The sequence below is a fragment of the Micropterus salmoides genome, unplaced genomic scaffold, assembly GCF_014851395.1.
Source record: "Micropterus salmoides isolate LMB-PRFRI ecotype aquatic unplaced genomic scaffold, ASM1485139v1 Ms_hic_scaffold_15, whole genome shotgun sequence".
NCBI classification, from domain to species: Eukaryota; Metazoa; Chordata; class Actinopteri; order Centrarchiformes; family Centrarchidae; genus Micropterus; species Micropterus salmoides.
The window spans coordinates 30,289,772-30,308,681 of NW_024040596.1; the positions used below are offsets into that span (position 1 = coordinate 30,289,772).

At 40.4% G+C, this 18,910-nt stretch overlaps 1 protein-coding gene across 19 annotated transcripts in view; it reads right to left on the bottom strand.

Annotated features, from left to right (window-relative positions):
- The window catches only part of lrrfip1a (leucine rich repeat (in FLII) interacting protein 1a), a 45,902-nt gene that overhangs the window by 18,151 nt on the left and 8,841 nt on the right, over positions 1-18,910 (bottom strand). For 9 of the 19 annotated variants that reach the window (XM_038719617.1, XM_038719616.1, XM_038719618.1 and 6 more), the window contains exons 2-7: positions 9,564-9,650; positions 3,136-3,153; positions 2,906-2,977; positions 1,915-1,956; positions 1,096-1,146; positions 846-881 (exon numbers count right to left, since the gene is read on the bottom strand). In XM_038719617.1, coding sequence (XP_038575545.1) covers positions 846-881; positions 1,096-1,146; positions 1,915-1,956; positions 2,906-2,977; positions 3,136-3,153; positions 9,564-9,650 — 306 coding nt within the window. The remainder of the gene's footprint in view (positions 1-845; positions 882-1,095; positions 1,147-1,914; positions 1,957-2,905; positions 2,978-3,135; positions 3,154-9,563; positions 9,651-18,910) is intronic. The other 10 variants (XM_038719604.1, XM_038719598.1, XM_038719609.1 and 7 more) reach the window with 4 other exon arrangements.

Consider the following 18,910-nt stretch of genomic DNA (forward strand, 5'->3'; position numbering starts at 1 on the left):
GGGGGGACAGCCATGGGTGAAAACACGCTATCTGGAAAAATCTTTTCTTAACCCAAAACCAGAATGCCTAATGAACAGTATTTATTGGTGCACAACTGTATTACTACTGTAATCCAGGAAAACCCAAGCAACACAGCACATACATGCATGATGGACTCTTAACACTGGCCAGACTGCTGTAAAAAGCATACAGAAGGCCACAATGTATTTAATACGTGCAATTATATGACTAAACTAACTGATTCAGCTGATGAAGTGACTGACCACGTATACTGGATCTCGTACGCCCGTGAGAATGATAAGTATGAAGAATTTTTCCACATTACATAGCACAGAAGAAATGGCACTTAGCATTTTGAGACATAACAGAGCCTAAAATAGTGCGGACTGTGTTTTGGTTGGAGCGTGATAGCTCTATAACACAGTGTTCTTTTTGTCCAAATCAAACCTGACTGACTCCAAGGTAGTGGATGTTGCAACAGCAAAAACAAATACATGACAGAACATAATCACTTGATGGAATCGCATAATACTTATTAAGTAAGTCCACACTCATGCAGCGTTTCCTATTTATTGCAACGATTAAATCAAGCCGACAAAAATGCGTCATAGATGTTGCTCTACAATCATGGACTATGCAACTCTAAACCATAAGAAAACCTGACTCACTTTCACCTCACATAAACGGACAGAATATAAAAAAAGATGTAACTGATTGTTATGCCTTCTATGTAAACCTGATTTTTATCACAATGACAGATTTACTCCATGCTTTGAGGTCTCTATAACAGCTGTTAGTCAAAAAAAAAAAAAAGTCATTGTCTTTCATGAACATCAACCCTTACCCCACCACCATACGCCCCAACGGCATCAAGATCCGACTGTGCAGAAGACACAATATCATCATAAACAACAAGTGCCACCCACTCTGACAGCACCTTAATAAGTTACCAAGGACAGACACACTGCCTCAACTCAAGGGGAGAAGGTCTGTCCTTGTGAAGCGAAAAGGTATTTGATAATGGTTAAAAGGGGGAAAAAGGTTTAAAGAGAGTCTTTTGGATTTTCGATGCACGCTGTTTGAGTGATACTGACCCTGACACTGCCCCGGCTTCCCACTGACATCCGCTCATCATCGTCTGAGAGCTGTGTGAGAGAGTGAGAGATGAAACGGATGGTTAGGGTTTGGAAAATGGTCACCATGTGGGATTTCCGTCATCAATGCGAGCAGTGGATTATGACAGGAGGTATCCTGCTACAACGACACGTGGTTCAATTTCACCGTGTTTCCTTCTGTGAATTTTTGTTAACCATCTGATGGGTGTTTTATGTGACCTCGTGGAAATTACAGAAATTCTCCTGTGCAAAACCAAAGTAAAAAAACAAACAAAACATTACTGTGATTTACTTCAGGGCTTTATGACGCTGCACATTCTTAAATAAAAGCTGATATTAAAAGAATGCATACACAGTAAATCCAGCATAGTGGTTTAATTTTCTTTCATCATCATAGTTTCTCTTTAACAAAAATACTGTTTTCATGATGCAACTACAGTCACTATTATGTGCCGTTTTTTGATGGCTGTTAAATTGCTGTCAATTAACACTTACTGCTAATTTTTTACATTAAAAATGTGACTTCTGCTGCACTGATGGAAAAGGTGTTGTGCAAATTTACATTTTTCTGAATTTTTCTAGACAACAGGTAAACATAATGCAAATTAAAACAGGAACACATAGTAAAGTCATAGAATAGCTGCCTTTATTTGGCATATTTAAGTGACGCTGACTTGCTCCCTGTCTTCTCCCAGGATTTACATTTTCATGTGCTTCATGTAACATTTTCCAAGTGGTGGAGGACAAGATTACAGAGGAAAGGCATGAGGAGATGGAATCACAGGGAGGGCTACAAACCGTTTGTATCCGTGAAGAACGTGAGTATCTCTCACTGTCCTCCTGGACGAGGGAGGGGAGGGGTGAAGATGGAGAAGAGAGGAGGTGAAGGAGGAGAGAGATGTCAAAGATCAACGAGACAGATGGATGAGGAAGATAACTGCCGCTTGAGGTACAAAAATACTTTTAAGATCAGCTTCCCACTGATCCAGCATTGTAAGAACAAGTTGCATGTTTTCATTCCAGCCAAATAAACTATTTAAAGTAATTGAAAATCTTTTGAATTTTCTGATAGGTATTTACAGTCATACATATTTCCCTTCTCACACATATTTGGTAGCAGTTAAGACATGTAAACAACACTGGACACTGCATCAAATGAATGGCATGTAAGTAAATACCAGGTATCACCTGCCTTTGGGTTCATTTGAACACAATTGGCTGCATGAAACCGACACAGAAAACATTTTATTTGATAGTGAAGTACACACATCCTCACAGGATCAGACATGCACGTTCTTAAAACAATCACACTGAACCAGTAATCCAGGCAACAAACCACTGAGACAGCCATGTTGAGCAAACACGGTCACCTCAAATTGGAACATACAGAAAGTAAATTACTTTAGTAAAAAAAAAACACCCCAGGGTTAGTCAAGTCACACACACTAAGCATCCTCACTGCCGTGTTTCAAGCTGACAGTCTGGAACAATTCAACAGTAAATCCCATGCAGTCTCACACCAATGGGGCAGATGGTCATGCCGATTCAAAGCCAAACGGGCACCCTGCTTCTTTGAATAAGTGGATTATCATTAATGGTCAAGCTTTGATTCCTTATAATCTGTTATTTTCTAAAAAGGCTTAACAGGAATTATCTGGAATTCAAAACGCAGACTCGGCACACTGCAAACGCTTTCAGATATAAAAGCTTCAAAATATGTTCAGAAGCATAGAAACACATGCATGTTTTATAATATTTTTAGTGTTGCATCACAGCAAAGAAACTGTACCATCCATTGCTCAATATCTCCCCATTTGCTGTCCACTGGGTCATCTAATTTGGTGTTCAAGCCGTAATATTTCTAAGAGGAGACAGGAAGTGAGGGCAAGGAACAAACACACGGGTAAGAGATGTCCATTATTTTCTTTGGCACAATTTAAAGCATACGTCTAGGATATTTACATAACCATGCTGAAATCAAATGATGTCTCAGGTGGAAATGAGGAAAAGGAGGCCTACCTTCTGCACCTGAAAGATCTACAGATCAACACCGATGAGAGGTAGAAAGATTGGAGGATATCAAACATGGAAACAGGGGAGGAAAAAACACAAACCAAAAAAAATCAGCCTCAAAACTGAGATGCAATAAAGACAGATATGAAATTAAAACTTAAAAAAAGGCAGAAAAGGCCAGCTGCAGTACATGACAGATAAACCCAGACAGCATGCAGAGAAGACATACAGAGCCAGGTTTCTGCTAATGAGAGGCGCTCAGGAATGTGAAGTACCCCGCTGCACGGCAGGACCAATAGTAACTGAACCAAGAAGACACCGAGTTCACTGCACCCATGAGACTGTGTTACCAGGCATTTTCCCATGGTTCCTTTAGGTCGGTATCAGTGGCACAAAGCTGGAGAGTGCCAGTGCCACAGTGTCACTTTCAAGTCTATGCTCCCATGACTACAGAGCTGAGTCTTGTGACAAACAACTGGCCTCTGACACATCCTGGTACTGAGGACATGAAGGACAAAAATCAGCCACGGAATCTAAATGTTAGGCGTTTTATGCCATGAAACACTGTCTGCCTGTGCACAATTTGCAGTTTTCCAGAGAGCAGTATAATAAATGTACATGTTTGACAGAAATAACACATTAACACACCTTTGCCATTACATTTCTTTTTATGATGATTCTGAAGGTGACACGCGACAAAAGATCACACTTTTGGGTTTTCGATACACTGATTGGTATGAATTGCTGAGAATATCATTAAATCTTTATCTGATCAGTGAAATAAGCATTCTAATTTTCACTGTATTTAACAATTAAGCACAAAGTTGTATCAGCAGCGAAGAAACAAAGACTTCTGAAAAACAAAAGGAGCCTAAGAGATGTGATCATGTTCAAATATAGTAATTTGTGATTATTATCTGAACCTCAATATTCCTCTTGTATTGCCTGTTAAGATTGATACCACTCAATGAAGCTACAACCAGCAGCGAGTTAGCTTAGCATAAAAACTAGAACATAAAAATGGGGGAAGCAGCTAGCCTGGTTCTGTCCAAAGGTAACAAAATCGGCCTACCAGCACCTCTAAAGCTCACTTCTTAGAAGTATTGTTGCACAGAATGAGAACTGTGGGTTTTGTCCCCTATCAATTATATTTACATTTATTCATTTAGCTGACACTTGCAATTGCTATCTATGTCAGAGGTCGCACGCCTCTGGAGCAACTAGGGGTAAAGTGTCTTGCTCAGGGACACATTGGTGGATGTCTCACAGTGGGGAATTGAACCCAGGTGAAAGGCATGCATCTTATCCACTGCCCCATCACATTAAAGTAGGGCTGAACAATTCACTGAATTATTATCCAAATCGCAATATGGTCAAGTGCAACATGCAAAATGCAGGAGCTGCACTTTTTTTTTGATAAAAGGGTAAAATGTGTCCATTATAAATGAAGCATTGCGGTGCTACACAGACACAGCCCACAAATCAGATTCTACCGAAGTAAGAGAACATGCTTTTTCAGTACTTTCCCAGCAAAAGTCACTTCATCATTTCGCAATCTCTATCAAAATAATCGCAATATTATATACTTGTCTTGCCTTATCGTCACCAAGCACTTGTCTTCCACTTGCTATAGCAAACTTCTAACATGTGAAACAGATCCAAAGTTCTGTTTTTTCCAGCTGCAATATTACAAAAATGTAACAGAACTCTGTGTCTTGTGTGTAATTTTAAACACCACTTCACTATGAATCATGGTATCTTCTCTAACCTAGAGGTCTGTATAGTTTTCCTCATCAGTACTGGGAGCAGGCCTGTGTATCACTTTGAGTCTGTTAGATAGAAGAAGAAGCCGTCTCTTGAGGCTGGTGAGAGTGCCGTCACTTGTGGGTGTGTCTTTCTAAAATGTGGATCGTTTGAGGAAGTACACAAATTATAGCCAATTACAGTAGTTAAAATTTTTGCTAAATACATCAACCCATTACCCTGGGCTATATTTATTTTTATATGGAATGTTATTTGCTATGACCTCATAAAGATCTTCATAACCTCTGAAATCTTCCTTGATGCTGTTTTTTTTTTTTTTACTGATGTGACCGTTAACAGGCACGGACACATTGCAGCCATTTTTCTCATAATCAAATCAGCTTTGTGTAGTACATACAGTGAACACATCTGCCCTTCAACTGAAATATGACAACCAGTAGAGTTTAATTAAACACAATCAAGTCACTGTCTGTCTGAGGTGTTTTCATACACACTTTCAAAATGTGCATCTGCTCTTTTCACTACAGCTCCTTTCACCACTGAGACAAATACACTTGCAGTGAAAGGTAAAAAAAAAAAAAGAGCACTGCCTCTTTGAGCTTGCCTCAAATCCAACACAAACACTGAAAGCACACCCCACCCTTACTGCAGCATTTTCCATCCCACCGGTCCAGTCCTTTAATCCAGATTTACTACCGCCGTCTCCCTTGTATGCTTGCCCGATATATGGACTGGCTGTTCTGTTATTCCGGCTTTCTATAATCGATTTGCAGCTGACCTTTGTCCACTGCATCACCTCAGTAACAACAGTGCTCCTAGATAATGAGTGGAGTATGACCTCTTGCCTTCACTAGTCTACTGCTCCTAATTTATAGGTTCAGTCGAGATGAAAGGTCAGATCCCCACACTGGCAACCTCTAACTGCAGCAGACTCAAAGAATTTGCTGCACCTTGTCCAGTCAAGAAAACAAAGTCATGCTCATTTACAAGCAGGTGACACTGAGTTGTAGTGGTTAGATTCATTTATAGAATATCTATACCATGTATGGTGGGGAGACACATTATGTCACAATTACAAGAATAATGTAATCCGCACCAATTTCACATTATTTCTGCATAAAATATCCATATTGTTTCATTATAAGAAAGAAAAAACACTCGCTGCGTGATTTAAAAGTTAATTCGGATCAATCCATAGCAATTCTCCAACTCTCTCTGTGTTGACCTTTGACATCTGCCTACACAAGATGCCTTCCATTAAATTAATGTCGTTTTCCACTTTTACCGACAACTATAAAATGTGAGAATAGATGTACAAGAGCATTCTGTGGCAGAAAAATGCACAGTCTAAAAGAGATTAATAACTGACTGGAAGGATCTTGTCTGCTTACTTATCTCTCATTATGTGTCTGGACACCCAATTAGCAAGAGAGCCAGGCACCGTCATTCATCAAACGGGTTACACAATCAGCTTACATTTATGCGCCTGTTCTATTAGACTCACCGCGCTCCCCTTCTTGATCGGAGGGCTTCTTGGGCGCCCGGTGAGGGCAGCCCTCAGCCCCCTCCCTGCCAGCCGACGCCCGGCCGTCCTGCTGCTCCTCAGGGTACCAGGAAAGGTCGCATCCTTCAGCAGTCAGCAGGTGAGACCACGGCCAGTCATGTAGGCTGGATCACCGCGGGACGGAGCACTGAGATTTGAGCTCAGAACACAACGAGCAGCCACGCGTCTCTCGTATGTCGCTATACAACCGATAATCCACCTTTAAATCCTGACTTCAGTGTGAGAGAAAATATCCAGAAGTCCCGCAGGTGGTTGTGAGTGCAGCGACCCATCGTTCATGTCAACAACACGGCAACAACACCAACTGCTCCACTGAAGGCTGGACCAAGGAGCGCAACCTGCTAAGCTACTTTGGAACTCAGCTAAAGGGTTTAAGGAACACACACATACTAACACACACACACACACACACACACACACACCCTGACCAGACTCAGCTTAACACTGACCAATAATCCAGTGCGTATGACTGGTGTGTGTGCACATGTAGATTGTTGTTGGTGGGCTCACCACCTGTGTTTTGATTACTGAATAATTGAGCGCTGCTGGAATGCTCATTATCCCGGTAGGGGGCAATGCGACAATATACATGTAACCAAAATTAGTGACATATGTTTAAATCAAGCACAGTTTCGCTGAATCTTCTGTGGTACAAGTCTCTAGTTGCATAGTGAAGAAGAGGAATCCTTCGTCTGGCTCCTGAAGGTGGCAGATTTAAAAGCATCGATGAAATGCCTGCTCAGAATCCAGAAATATTTTGGTGCACTGACGATGAGACAATGGAATGGTTGTTTAATTTTGTTTCTTGTAAAAAACACGGGAATGGTTTATTTGTAATTTATGCTGTTACTCTGGTTTCTGGTCTCTTTTTCTAAAGGGTGGTGTCTTGTTTGGGCAGGGCGTATTATTTATCCATGATAATAATAAAAATCTGAAAACCAATCATGCTTACAGTGAGATGATAGAAATGTGTCAATCATCTGAAATTTTTAATCAGTGGTTTCTTCCTGAGGCACAGCAGCTATCCCTTTCCTTTATCTGTGATTGTATTAGGTCATTGTGAGCAATGTTGTAAATCCAAAAGGAAGATATCTTAATGTCAAGTATTTGATTTACAGTATGTTTGCAATAATGACTACCTTAATTGTTCAAGGTATTTCATTCAAAGTATTAGCCAGAAAGGAGAATTTGTTCTGTTAACGTCTCTAAATTCCAGCAATATATATATATCATCACAGTAAAACATTACATACTAGGGCTGAACAAGTAATTGCAAAGGTTGCGATTACACTCTGGTCACATGACACGCGAGAGTAAAGCAGTCTGCAGACGAAGCATCAACTTCGCACGTTACCTTGTACCTGTTGTTGTCCAACGGCCATAAGCTTGACAGAGGCTGACACTATAGAAGCGTTAGTGTCACACAGGGAATGAAAGTAGCACCCGCCACCCGTGGGTAACTTGGTGGTGGTGGGTGACATTGCAGGGTCATCCGCCGCTTTGATGGACAGGAAAAAGACGTGTGTAGTAAGGTAAGCGTATTGTGGCGATCGGCGTCAGCGTCACACACACAGCCACGAGTCAGTTCAAAAAGTATCTGTGAAACGGCGTTTCACCCCAAACGCACCAGTTCGAAAGAGGCCCGGTCTGTCCTGAGTTACAGTCTGGTTACAGCCAGTGCGCCGCTTATAAGCATCGCCAGGCTGCGAGGTGGGGAACTCCGGTGTTGTCAGAGAATTACTAAGCTTGTCTATTAAACATGAGAGGCATCATTTAGTTTTATTTTCGTTGGCCAATTTTTGAATTGAACTAGTATTTTTTGTTTGCTTACTTAGAGGGATACAGAAAGATGGACTCCTAGGAGATCTGAACTGGGATAAGGACTCATTAATTGGTGCTTGAACTTTTGTCTCCAACCCCAACAACATAAAGAGCTTTAGGTAACAAACACATTACAAAAACATGTAGTTATAGTTTCAAGGGTCTAAACTTCTAAATCATCTCTGGACAGAGAAATTATACAACCTTTAAGAGTTCAGTTTTGACAGGTGAGAGGCAGAAGCCTGTTTGTGTGAGTGAGATTACTCCAGGCTAAGAATAGCGAGCTTGGAGAAGCACGACTCCCCATGGTACTCATCAGAGGTGGAAAACCAAAAACAAGAAAAAGCACAGTGACCTGCAGTCCAAACACAAACACTCACAGACTTAGCAGCTCTGCACCTGTTTCAACATAAATCAGAATGTAGTGCTGGTGCTGGCAATAACACTTGCACTGGAGGTCCAACCCAGAGCGTTAGGGCCTCTCTGGTCTTTGGATTTGACTATAATGTGTAACTTTTGACCCAAATATTGGTAAAGATGGACTCAATCACCAAGTGACTGAGCCAACCAGAGGAATAAATACTACTAGTACTGCTATGCTGTGTACATTGCTTTAATCAAGAGACTGTTTAACAAGATGAGCTGCACATTTTATCACCTAAATTCCAGATTTTTCACTGCATTGTAAGAATATCATGAATTTAAAATTCGATTTGGGATTTTGCACATGAACTTATTGTTGTAATTGTTATTTAGTCGAAATCCACTGGACCCAGGGCTGTGGGTTATGACATTTACTACAAAAGCCAGTGATAAGTCGGTGTGTGTTTTATTTGTTCGTCCTGCATCAACTTGAACATAACTGCACTTTCTATTAGACTGCTGAAAATCCCCCGCAGTGCTTCTCAGTGCTGCAGTTCCAGCACTCTGTGTACACTTCTGACCCATGACCCACAGGATTTAAGAGTCCCAGCTTAACAGAGTAAAGCAATGTTGACAGGAAATGCTTTAAGTTCAAACTGCCAGTACCAACAACACTGCTGAAATCCACTTGTTATTTAGGGTAATGGTAATCATGCCATATACCATACAATGGCACCTAGTGTGACAAATGTGTATGTAATAATGCTGTGTAAATATGCCAACCGGAATTTAAACACCCCACAAACAGGAAACTCTTCCAGACATGAAAGGATTCAGAGATAAATCTCTCCTCATAAAGTTCCCCTTTTGTTCAAACCAAAGTATGGTGTATTATAATGTGAGAGTACATCTTGACTTATACCTCCTTCTGTTGTCTCTCCAGCTCCTTCATGCGGATCTCTCTGGCCTCTGCCCTGGCTGCCCTCTTCGCTGCCAGCCTGGCCTCGGCCTGAGGGGCAGATAAAGAAAGAAATAGGAACAGAGAGGGGAAAATAGAAAAAAAGAGAAGTTAGACAGCAGCCAATTTAGCAGGGTTAAAGTGGTACGCATCTATAAATGCTGAACATGCGTGTGACCTGAGGTCCAGTTCCTCGACAGAGTTCTTAAGAGACGTGTGAATTTTGTGGTACATGGTGGGGAAGTAAACACACCTTACGTTTCAGTAAATGTCAAGTCCTGGAGAATAAATGGGCCCTTTTTTCAAAGGTGCAGGGGATTACAGTATCAAATAAAGCTACTTCAGACAAGGTCTCTAAAAACTGAAATGAATCATATCCAATCTTGGTGGATCATGTTTTACACTGCAGTCAGTCGCAGTGGACTGGATTACCAGTGATGCAGCAGTGTGTATAAACACAGAATATCAAGTGTCCTTTAAACTCTGAATAGATGTGGTGGACTGTCTGAATCTCTAAGTATACAATCTTGTGTGAATCTTAAGACCCATACAGACACACAGCCACAACGGCGTGTAAATGTGTGTATGTATTTATATTTCTGTATTTGAAGGCATTGCCTTTGCTCCACTCAGCAGTCAGGCAAGAGCAGGGCCTTTTCCTTAAAAGGACCTCTCTGAGCGTGTACAGTATGAGTGTGCGTTACAAAGTGTGTAAGCATTTCCTTCCTCTAACTGTGTGGTAGACAGTCCTATGTGGCTGCAGTCTGTTCGTTCTAGGTGGAGTTACTGTAATCCCTCCTACCGTCGCTCTAATGCATTTCCCCAATGTCAGTCACCATGACCATGTAACAGGAAAACATAGACAAAGAGTGAGCTTGAAAGGCGAGCATGTTCTCACACACACACTATTGAAACTTTTAGGCATGACTCAGTTAATCCTGTTCACATAAATGTCAAATGTTGATCACTGTATAGCCTTGTCTGGTAATATCAGGTAAAATGTTCCAGTAACTAAAGGAATTCTTCTTTATCTCCAGGACACAAAGCAGATGAATAAAATGGGTTCAACAACTTGACCTCAGAATTCAGTTTTCTGTCTGTCTTTTGTACTCCTTCAAACTTAAAATATGTACCGTTTGGGGTTTGGGAAAAAGGAAAAAGTCAGCAGGAGTTTGGCTGCATGTCATTAAAAATTGTAAATCTTACACTTAAAGACAACTACACCCAGGTTGAAAGCCCCTGTGGAAACTGATCATGTAGTTACGATGTTTGTGTATGTGAAACCGCACTAAAGCCCAGTTTGTCATTTCACCTAGGCCGCAAACAGCTGAAGCCACTCACTAGCTTCCCACCTAGCAACATTGCCACCTGTGCTGGTTTGGTCATAAGGCGTTGCCAGACTGGAGACTGCAGTCAGGAAATGAACCAGGGCCTCTGCTGTTCTCCAATAGACACTGCCAGTTTTAGGTGTGCACAAACATGAGTGTGCTTGTGACGCCATTTGCTCTCCTGTGCTTGTGTCCATTGTGACACATGTCTATTGGTTAATAATTCTCACGGTGACTTTGCCTACAGTACTTTATTTTAACATTTACTCACCAATTAAATGTGCTCCCGTTCCCTCTTTTCCCCCCACACTCGCACACACCTAAACTTTCTGCTGCAAACACAGCGGAGTGCCCCGCCTCTTTCTGCGTCTCTCTCCATGTATGTGTCTGCTCTGCTGACTTTCTCCATCAGCAGTTTTATAAAGTTGCCAAAATGACGTAGCCTATGAAAATAACACCAACATGGTCTGGTGTGTTCACTGTCGCTTTACTTGGCCTGTGCTTGTAAAATATCCTTTGTGTCTGCGTCTTGTAACGTAATAATGCAAAACCGTCCACGTCTCTCGTATCGCTAAGCCCCACCCATCAAACCCACAAGAAGGAGCCGGTTGCCCTGGAAACTTCATCCCACGTAGGGCTCGCTCACCATGGCAAGGGCCTCACCAAGACCTTCTCAAAGACGCCCAGGGCAGAGCGCCCCAGGCTTCAGAGGCTGCTGCAACAACATCTAACAGCGGGATGAGAGACTAGCACACCACTGCCCCCCAAAATGTATTCCTCACTGTTATTCTTATAAAAGTTACCTACAGCACCTTCAAGTTACAGATGCAGGATTCAAGTCTTGCAGAAAGTTTTACGCAATGCCCATCTGCCTCAATCTGCCTGAAGTGTTTCTGTGGTGGAGAAATGAGCGACAGAGGCCTAAAATGTGACAACAGCAGGGTTGTTGCTGCATCAGTAGAGATGCTTTTTACCCTGCAGTAAGCTGTGTGTGTACTAAGCACCTCCTGCTTGTGGATGTGTGTGAATGTGAACCAGGACATTCCTAAAAAAAGAGAATGTTGTCCTCAGAAAACACTGTAAAATGTTATCTGAGCGATGAAGGAGATATTCCAGAAATGGTTTTGACTGTTCTCCCGGTGGCTTACTCACTGACTGACTGCTTGAATGGCATTTCCTTTAAACCAGTGACTGCTTGGTGTCCTTGGGATTTTTAACATTTGTGCCCATGGCTTTTAGACACACAAAAACAAGCTCTTCAAATCTAATGCAATACCTGTGCTGACACATCTACAACTAAAGTATACACATACAGACTCTCTCTCTTAAAACATTTCATCTTCCATGATCCTTGGGGTGAAGAATTTGTAGTGTCAGAGGAGTAACATGACATCAGTCTTTTGGCTTCCAGCAGCATAAATTCAGCTCCTGAAAACCTCCACTAACATGTCAACTTTGCTCTGAGGAGTTCTGATTCTCACTTACTCTTTCGAACAACAAGCTCAGGTCTTAAAAGCTTTTACTCAAATTTTACAAGACCTTCTATTGACTTCATTCAAATGAAATACGAGAAACAAACAGACATTTTACAGAAAGTTGATATAAATCAGTTTGGGTTAAAAATAATCAGCAAATATTTTTTACAGCGGTTTTAAATCAGGTGTCAGTGGGTGGGTACTACTGTACCACACACAATGCAACCCACACAATACAATAAGTGCCAGGACATGCAGACAATCCTGTATTGAATCAGACTTTCCTGTGAATGACGACTTATTTGACACTCTCTGAATTGTCCGAATGCAGTGAACCCCTCCAAACAATAAGTGGATTAAATAAACTTCAGTGTTATTTCCAAGTCTGTTACTAATCCATCACACTTGACTCTGACTTACAATATTCAGAAGACAATGCAAGCAGAGCCAAAGTATGTCCAAACCCGCAGAGCATTATTTTAAAGCCAATATGTGTAATACTTAGGGATGGGTATCGAGAACCGGTTCCAAAATTTCTCAAAACCCGAAAATCAAATTAGGTTTGAGCTTATTGATAAGTTACTGTTATGGACACTAGCGGGTCCTATGATGTAATGTTATGTCTTGAGCGTCAATTCGGTTTTATTTCGCAACGCAATGGATAAGAAAATCATCGGGCAGCAGTTTCTGCTTGCTGTCTGTCGGCTCACACACACACACACACACACACGTGAAATACAATGAGGGTTAAGTTAGCTCCAAACTACTGTAACGCTCGTTACTGTAAGTACGTGCAATAAAACCTTCGCAAGTAAAAAGACAATACTTTATCAATCCACCTGTCCGTATGGTAACGTTAAACATGTAGAAATGGTTAATTTGATCATTTCTGTCCTCAATATGTTTTATACATGCACAGCTAACGCTAGCTTGGCATTAGCCAAATGTTAAAAACAAGCTAAATAGAAAGCGGTGTCTGGAGAATAGACTGGTCTGTAGCCGCTCTTCATACCTGGTAACGTTACCTGCAGCCAGCGAGAGAGGAGGAGGGACTGATAACGTTACAGACTGATGTTATTCTTTCTAAACGTCACTCACTACTTGTGATGTCAGATAAAGTTATTGATTTACTTTGCTGTTGTCTAGAAACAACATTTAGCTGTATTTAAAATATTAAATTAAAAACAACCAGGCAGTTAATATGTACACTTCAATATATGTTTATTTATCGCAAGTGATATGTCTATATCTCAATATATATAATGTTATCGCACATTGAATATTTCCCTCATACCCTGCAGGCCTACCTCATGCCCACTGGGTCTGGTCTTACCAAATAACCATCACTAAATAATAGTAAAGTATCGATTGTGGTATTGATAAAGAATCGGATCGTTAAGCAGTCTCAATAAGGGTATCAATATCAATAAAAATTAATGATCCCCAACCCTAGTAATACTGCAGTCAACTGATTTGGACCAGGTAAAAGTTATAACAAATATCTCTATGGTTTCTTGACTGGTCCTGATAGAAATTACACAACTGAAACCAGTTGGGGAGGAAAACAGAAACCAGAATTCAAGAAGTCCAGCATGATTGGTGAAAAATCTAATGTAAAGCCAATGAAGTGTGAAAAGTGACAGTCAATATAATTGAATTCTGTGTCCTATACATCATATACGAGATTGGATTCTTGCATAAACTGTCAGCATCTGCACTGGTAATCTCACGGCAAAACGTCAGCAGTGCAGCAGCCCCTTGAACCGCTCTTGAAACCTAGAGGTGTGAATGATTTCATCATCTGCAATCGTTTGTACTGGGTGGGAGTGCTGTATATACTTAGAAACATACTTACTTGCGGTTATTTTTGATAACAAAATAATTTAACTCTGCAACATTTAAAAAACAGGCTGACTAGCAACATTAAGGCTCGTCACTTCTTTTTCAAGGAAACTATATTTTAAACAGACAAAAACAGTAAACTGCACACAGAAAGCTGCTATTATTTATATCAATTTTAGCAGTTTATCGCGCATTTTGTAAATTGCTGTCGCACTAAAGAAAAATGTTATTAAAGTCGAGTCAGAATTCTTTTCTGAGGTTGATTACTTACCTGACAGCACCTGAGATGCGTTGATGTTTAACCAAATGACTCAAAACAAATACACACATTATCTAACTCTTAAAACTATTAGTTTGGCATTTATTATTATCAAGATACACCACTAGCTCAGTTACTGTACGTTAGTGAAATCCTGTGTGTCCACACATGTTGTACCTATCAGTGTATATTGTAGCTGCCTCTAGTCAGAAAGATGCATCTAAATAGGCCAAAAGACAGAGTCACACATCTTTTTTGCTCCTCCTTTCCAGCTATTTATAATGACCTACATGGTCTCAGGTTCTAATTCAGCACAATTTCAAAAGGGTGACTGTCCTCCTGAGAGCAAATGAGCTAGTTCATTGCAAAAATGGATGCTCTAACAATATCTATCACTTGGACACAACCAATTGAAATGGTTTAAATACTGACAAAAGAAACAACAAGATAATGATTTAAGAGAAGGTTCATTTCAAACATATTGTGTAAAGGTAGATTCTGTAATTTAGTGTATGTTCTCCTTCCTCCTACTCCTGACTTGATCAAGCAAGAGCTATGCTATGCCAAAACAGCATGTCATGTTTGATTTTGCAAAATTGTAACCCAAGTGCCCGCGACCCTGTCCGCAGGATAAGCGGTTGACGATGGATGGATGGTAACCCAAGTGCCATTCCTCCTTCAGTTTACTATATGAAGAATATGAAATGTTCAAATTTTATACTAACCAAACCTTTTGTCATCAGAATGATTAGTGTGCTCATATAAAAAAATCTTTATTAATTGCCCTTATCAGCCCTACAGTGCTGAGGTGACAGCAGAGGACAGATGTATTGGCCTGGCTTCTGTCAACCTGATCCCTTGTGTCTACTGATAATCTTATTTGGGCACTGTGCCTTCAAGTGCCACCAGAACTAAATGCCAGTCTGGTCTGACTCCGTCTTCAGTGAGCCGAATTCCCACGCCCTGAATGCCGGTCTTCGGCAACCAAAATGGACGGGTATTTTAATGACCATGAATGCTGACAGGCTGGACAAAGAGAGTGTAGAGAAATAAAGCTGACTTGAGGTTGGACAGGACACAGTTTGCTTATTATCCGGTTGAGGGTTACAATGACTGGAATAAAAAAACTTGTTTCCTCTTTGCAAAACCTTAGAAACCTCCCAGATGTTGCCTAAAAGGGAGTGGTTGCTAAAACGCTCTACTCATGCTAAAGCCAAAGACTTGAATCAACTGAACGGACGTCATTTTCTCACAAGGAGCAGAAATGGATAAATCAAGCCTTCATTTTCAAACCCTTACAAACAAAAATAATTCAATGTATGCTCACAGAGAAAAGTACCATCCATACAAACCTGCTGCACAAAAATGAAAGTTCATTCTTGACTTACGATAAAACAAGTCTGAAAAAAAATATTTAAAACAAACAAACAAAAAAAAACTAAGTATATTTAAAGATCCATGCAGATAAATACAGACTCATCCTAGCCCTGCACATTCATGAAAAAATCCTGCATGGTTGCAGCCATGCAACTAAACCTCAGGCTGCACCTCAAAACACATGAATTAAAAAAAAAAAAAAATAGTATGCTTTGGATATTTCTAAAAATAAAAGCAGGAGGCAACTAAGTCTGGACAGTGAAGAAATATGATACAACCATTAAAACTACATTCCAATGTCAGGGAAACTGTTTTCCCATACTTGAAGATTTTCCAGAGATCCAAACATGGAAGTACCAACAAAGTGTTTCATGCCCAATTAATATTATTCACAATATAGTGGATTGAACATGATCAGGACTGTTCTACTGAAGAAGCTGTGGGTCTTAAAACAAGACTGCCAGACACTGTGTATGACGGTCATTTGAGAAACTTTGGGCGATGTTACCCACATGTTTCCAACTGGTTATACACTCTGGGGCTCTCCTTGCTTTTTCCTACTGGAAGTAATAGGAAGCTTCTTGTAGCCTGAACATGGTGCTTCAACAGTTAATGTTGCAACTCTCACTGCTTCTAAAAGCATGATGGGAGTAAGCAATACCTCACAGGAAGTTACACAATGTAGCGCTTTGAGCACAGTGAGGAAGGAATTTCTGTTCCAAAAGATGATTTATTTCTATGTGCTATGCTCATGGGGTCATACAAATTCAAACAAACACTGCTTACTCCTTGTAGTGACCTCTAAGTAGAGTTACTTACATGCCTTGCTCAAAGGTACACTAACAGGGTTTAGGAAAGGGAGGGACAAGCTGTGACTTCAGGGGGAACTCCACCCATTTTCAACATTCAGTTTATTCCGCGTATTTACCACACAGTGTGGGTGTGGCTAATCTCGGTCAAGGCTCCCCACAAGGGTGCAATGAACTCCCAGCTGAAGTCCGGATAGCCTTTCTCCCATACACATACAATCATACACACGCGTGTGTCATAATTGACACAATTTCCCTGAAATATTTGGTTATTACACTAATTTAAATCACAGTACCTGCATTATAATTATTGTGACTAAATTTACATCCTTGTTTAGTTTGTTTTATGCATGTATTATGTTAAGTTTTCATTGTTGTCTTTGCAAATTCTGTTTCCAACAGTGCTGTATCTGTAAACTTTCTTCCGCAAAGAATACATGTGCTCCCAAATGAAAACATTAGGTACACACAAAGACACTCAGGAGCACAGTGAAATATTTTTAAGTAACAGACGTGAAAACCAGTGGAGGTCTATGGAAGTGAAGACCCTAGTATCTGAACACTCGCCACGGGGCACCACGTAATATTGTCAAATCTTTTGAAAACACTGAAGCTGATTTTTTTGAAACTTTGACACAGCTTTTTAAAACAGTATACACTCATCACAGAAAACTCTTGTGGAAATGTGGGACTTGGTAGTTTTTGAACCAGGGGCAGATACATGATACACCAGCACCACCCACACAACCCATGCCACACCTTTACGTTAACGTACGATTATTGAACAAAATTTATAACAATAACTTCAGTGAAACAGATGGAAAATGGAACAAAGGGAGTGCGAGGCTGGCTAGGAGGAGGACATACTGGCACGATGGCATCCTGGCTCTGGCTAAATCTACATCTGTCCACTGCAGAGGCTCTATCCACCATCTGGAGGAGTAACTAGTACTGAGTGTATTAGTATAATACTATAACATTAAATAAAAAGTATAATGTTAATTTAATTGTATACCATTAGTATAATATTAATATATTAATTATATGATGTTGCTATATTCATTATATAGTGCCCTAGGAATTCTGCGATGTGGAAAACACGGAATTTCGGAATTTGATAATAAAAATGGAATCAACTGTAAAACGCGGAATATCGTTGAATCTGCCAAAATGTGGATGCAGTTTATAAAAATCAAGGCTTTTCCTAGCTTTAGAAGCATTTTTTTTTCAACAGCACTTACGCCAAACAAACAAAGAAACAAAAAAACTACTAGGGCAGAAACGATTTTTTAAAATAATTCCATTAATTTGATTACTAAAAAGCACCGACACAAAATCTTTGCGTCGATGCTTCGTTTGATCCATATAACTATATAGCACACTGTTTCGCAAAGACAATTATCATTAAGTACTTATTATACGATTACTAAATGATTAAATGAAAAAAATCGGTGTTTCACTGAGAAGCAATTCTAAAGACAAAGAATATGGTTGAAAGGATGGATTAGCACACACAGGTAGCAGGGATTGTCTGAGCTGGAGGTGAGTATAAAGTGTCTGTAAACAAGGAGGACTGTTGCCAATGTGAGAGTAACCTCTGTCAGACCGGACCCCCAGGATTTCTCCCGGTGTTCCCGATGCCCAGTCCAACTATGTTTTGAACAATTAGGGGTGAGGGGTGGCACACTGAGCTCATAACTCTTCTGCTTCACACATATCCATTTTTAGAGGCATATGCGAGAGGATTACTCACACTGTAGATCCCTGTGTAAAGTCACAAATGTTTTGTTTTTTCACCAAGAAAAAAAAAAGTCACTGCCTAACTTACACCGCAGGTGACAACCCAACTTTTCACTTTACAACTTAACATACCATACTACCACTTCCATTTCTTTTGTTATTTTAAAAAAGCTTTATGAACTTGCAACATAGCTCGCTCTCTCTGAAAAAGCTTCAGCTGTTAAATGTCACCTAACTTTTCTTCCTATTGGGTTTGAATGCAGTTATTTAAAGTCCTTTGGAAAAAAAAAACAACCAAATGAACGTTATGTAATACAAAAGACCTTGGGCAGTGGTTTCTTAGAAAGGGTGGTAGGGAGGGGGGCATGGACATTGAGCAGACCTAAAGTTGCATGATTGTGATTCATGTGACGGCATAAACAAGGGCGGACCTGAATCTTTTGTTTTCTTTCAATCGCCCGTGTGGTTTCTGATTGATAAA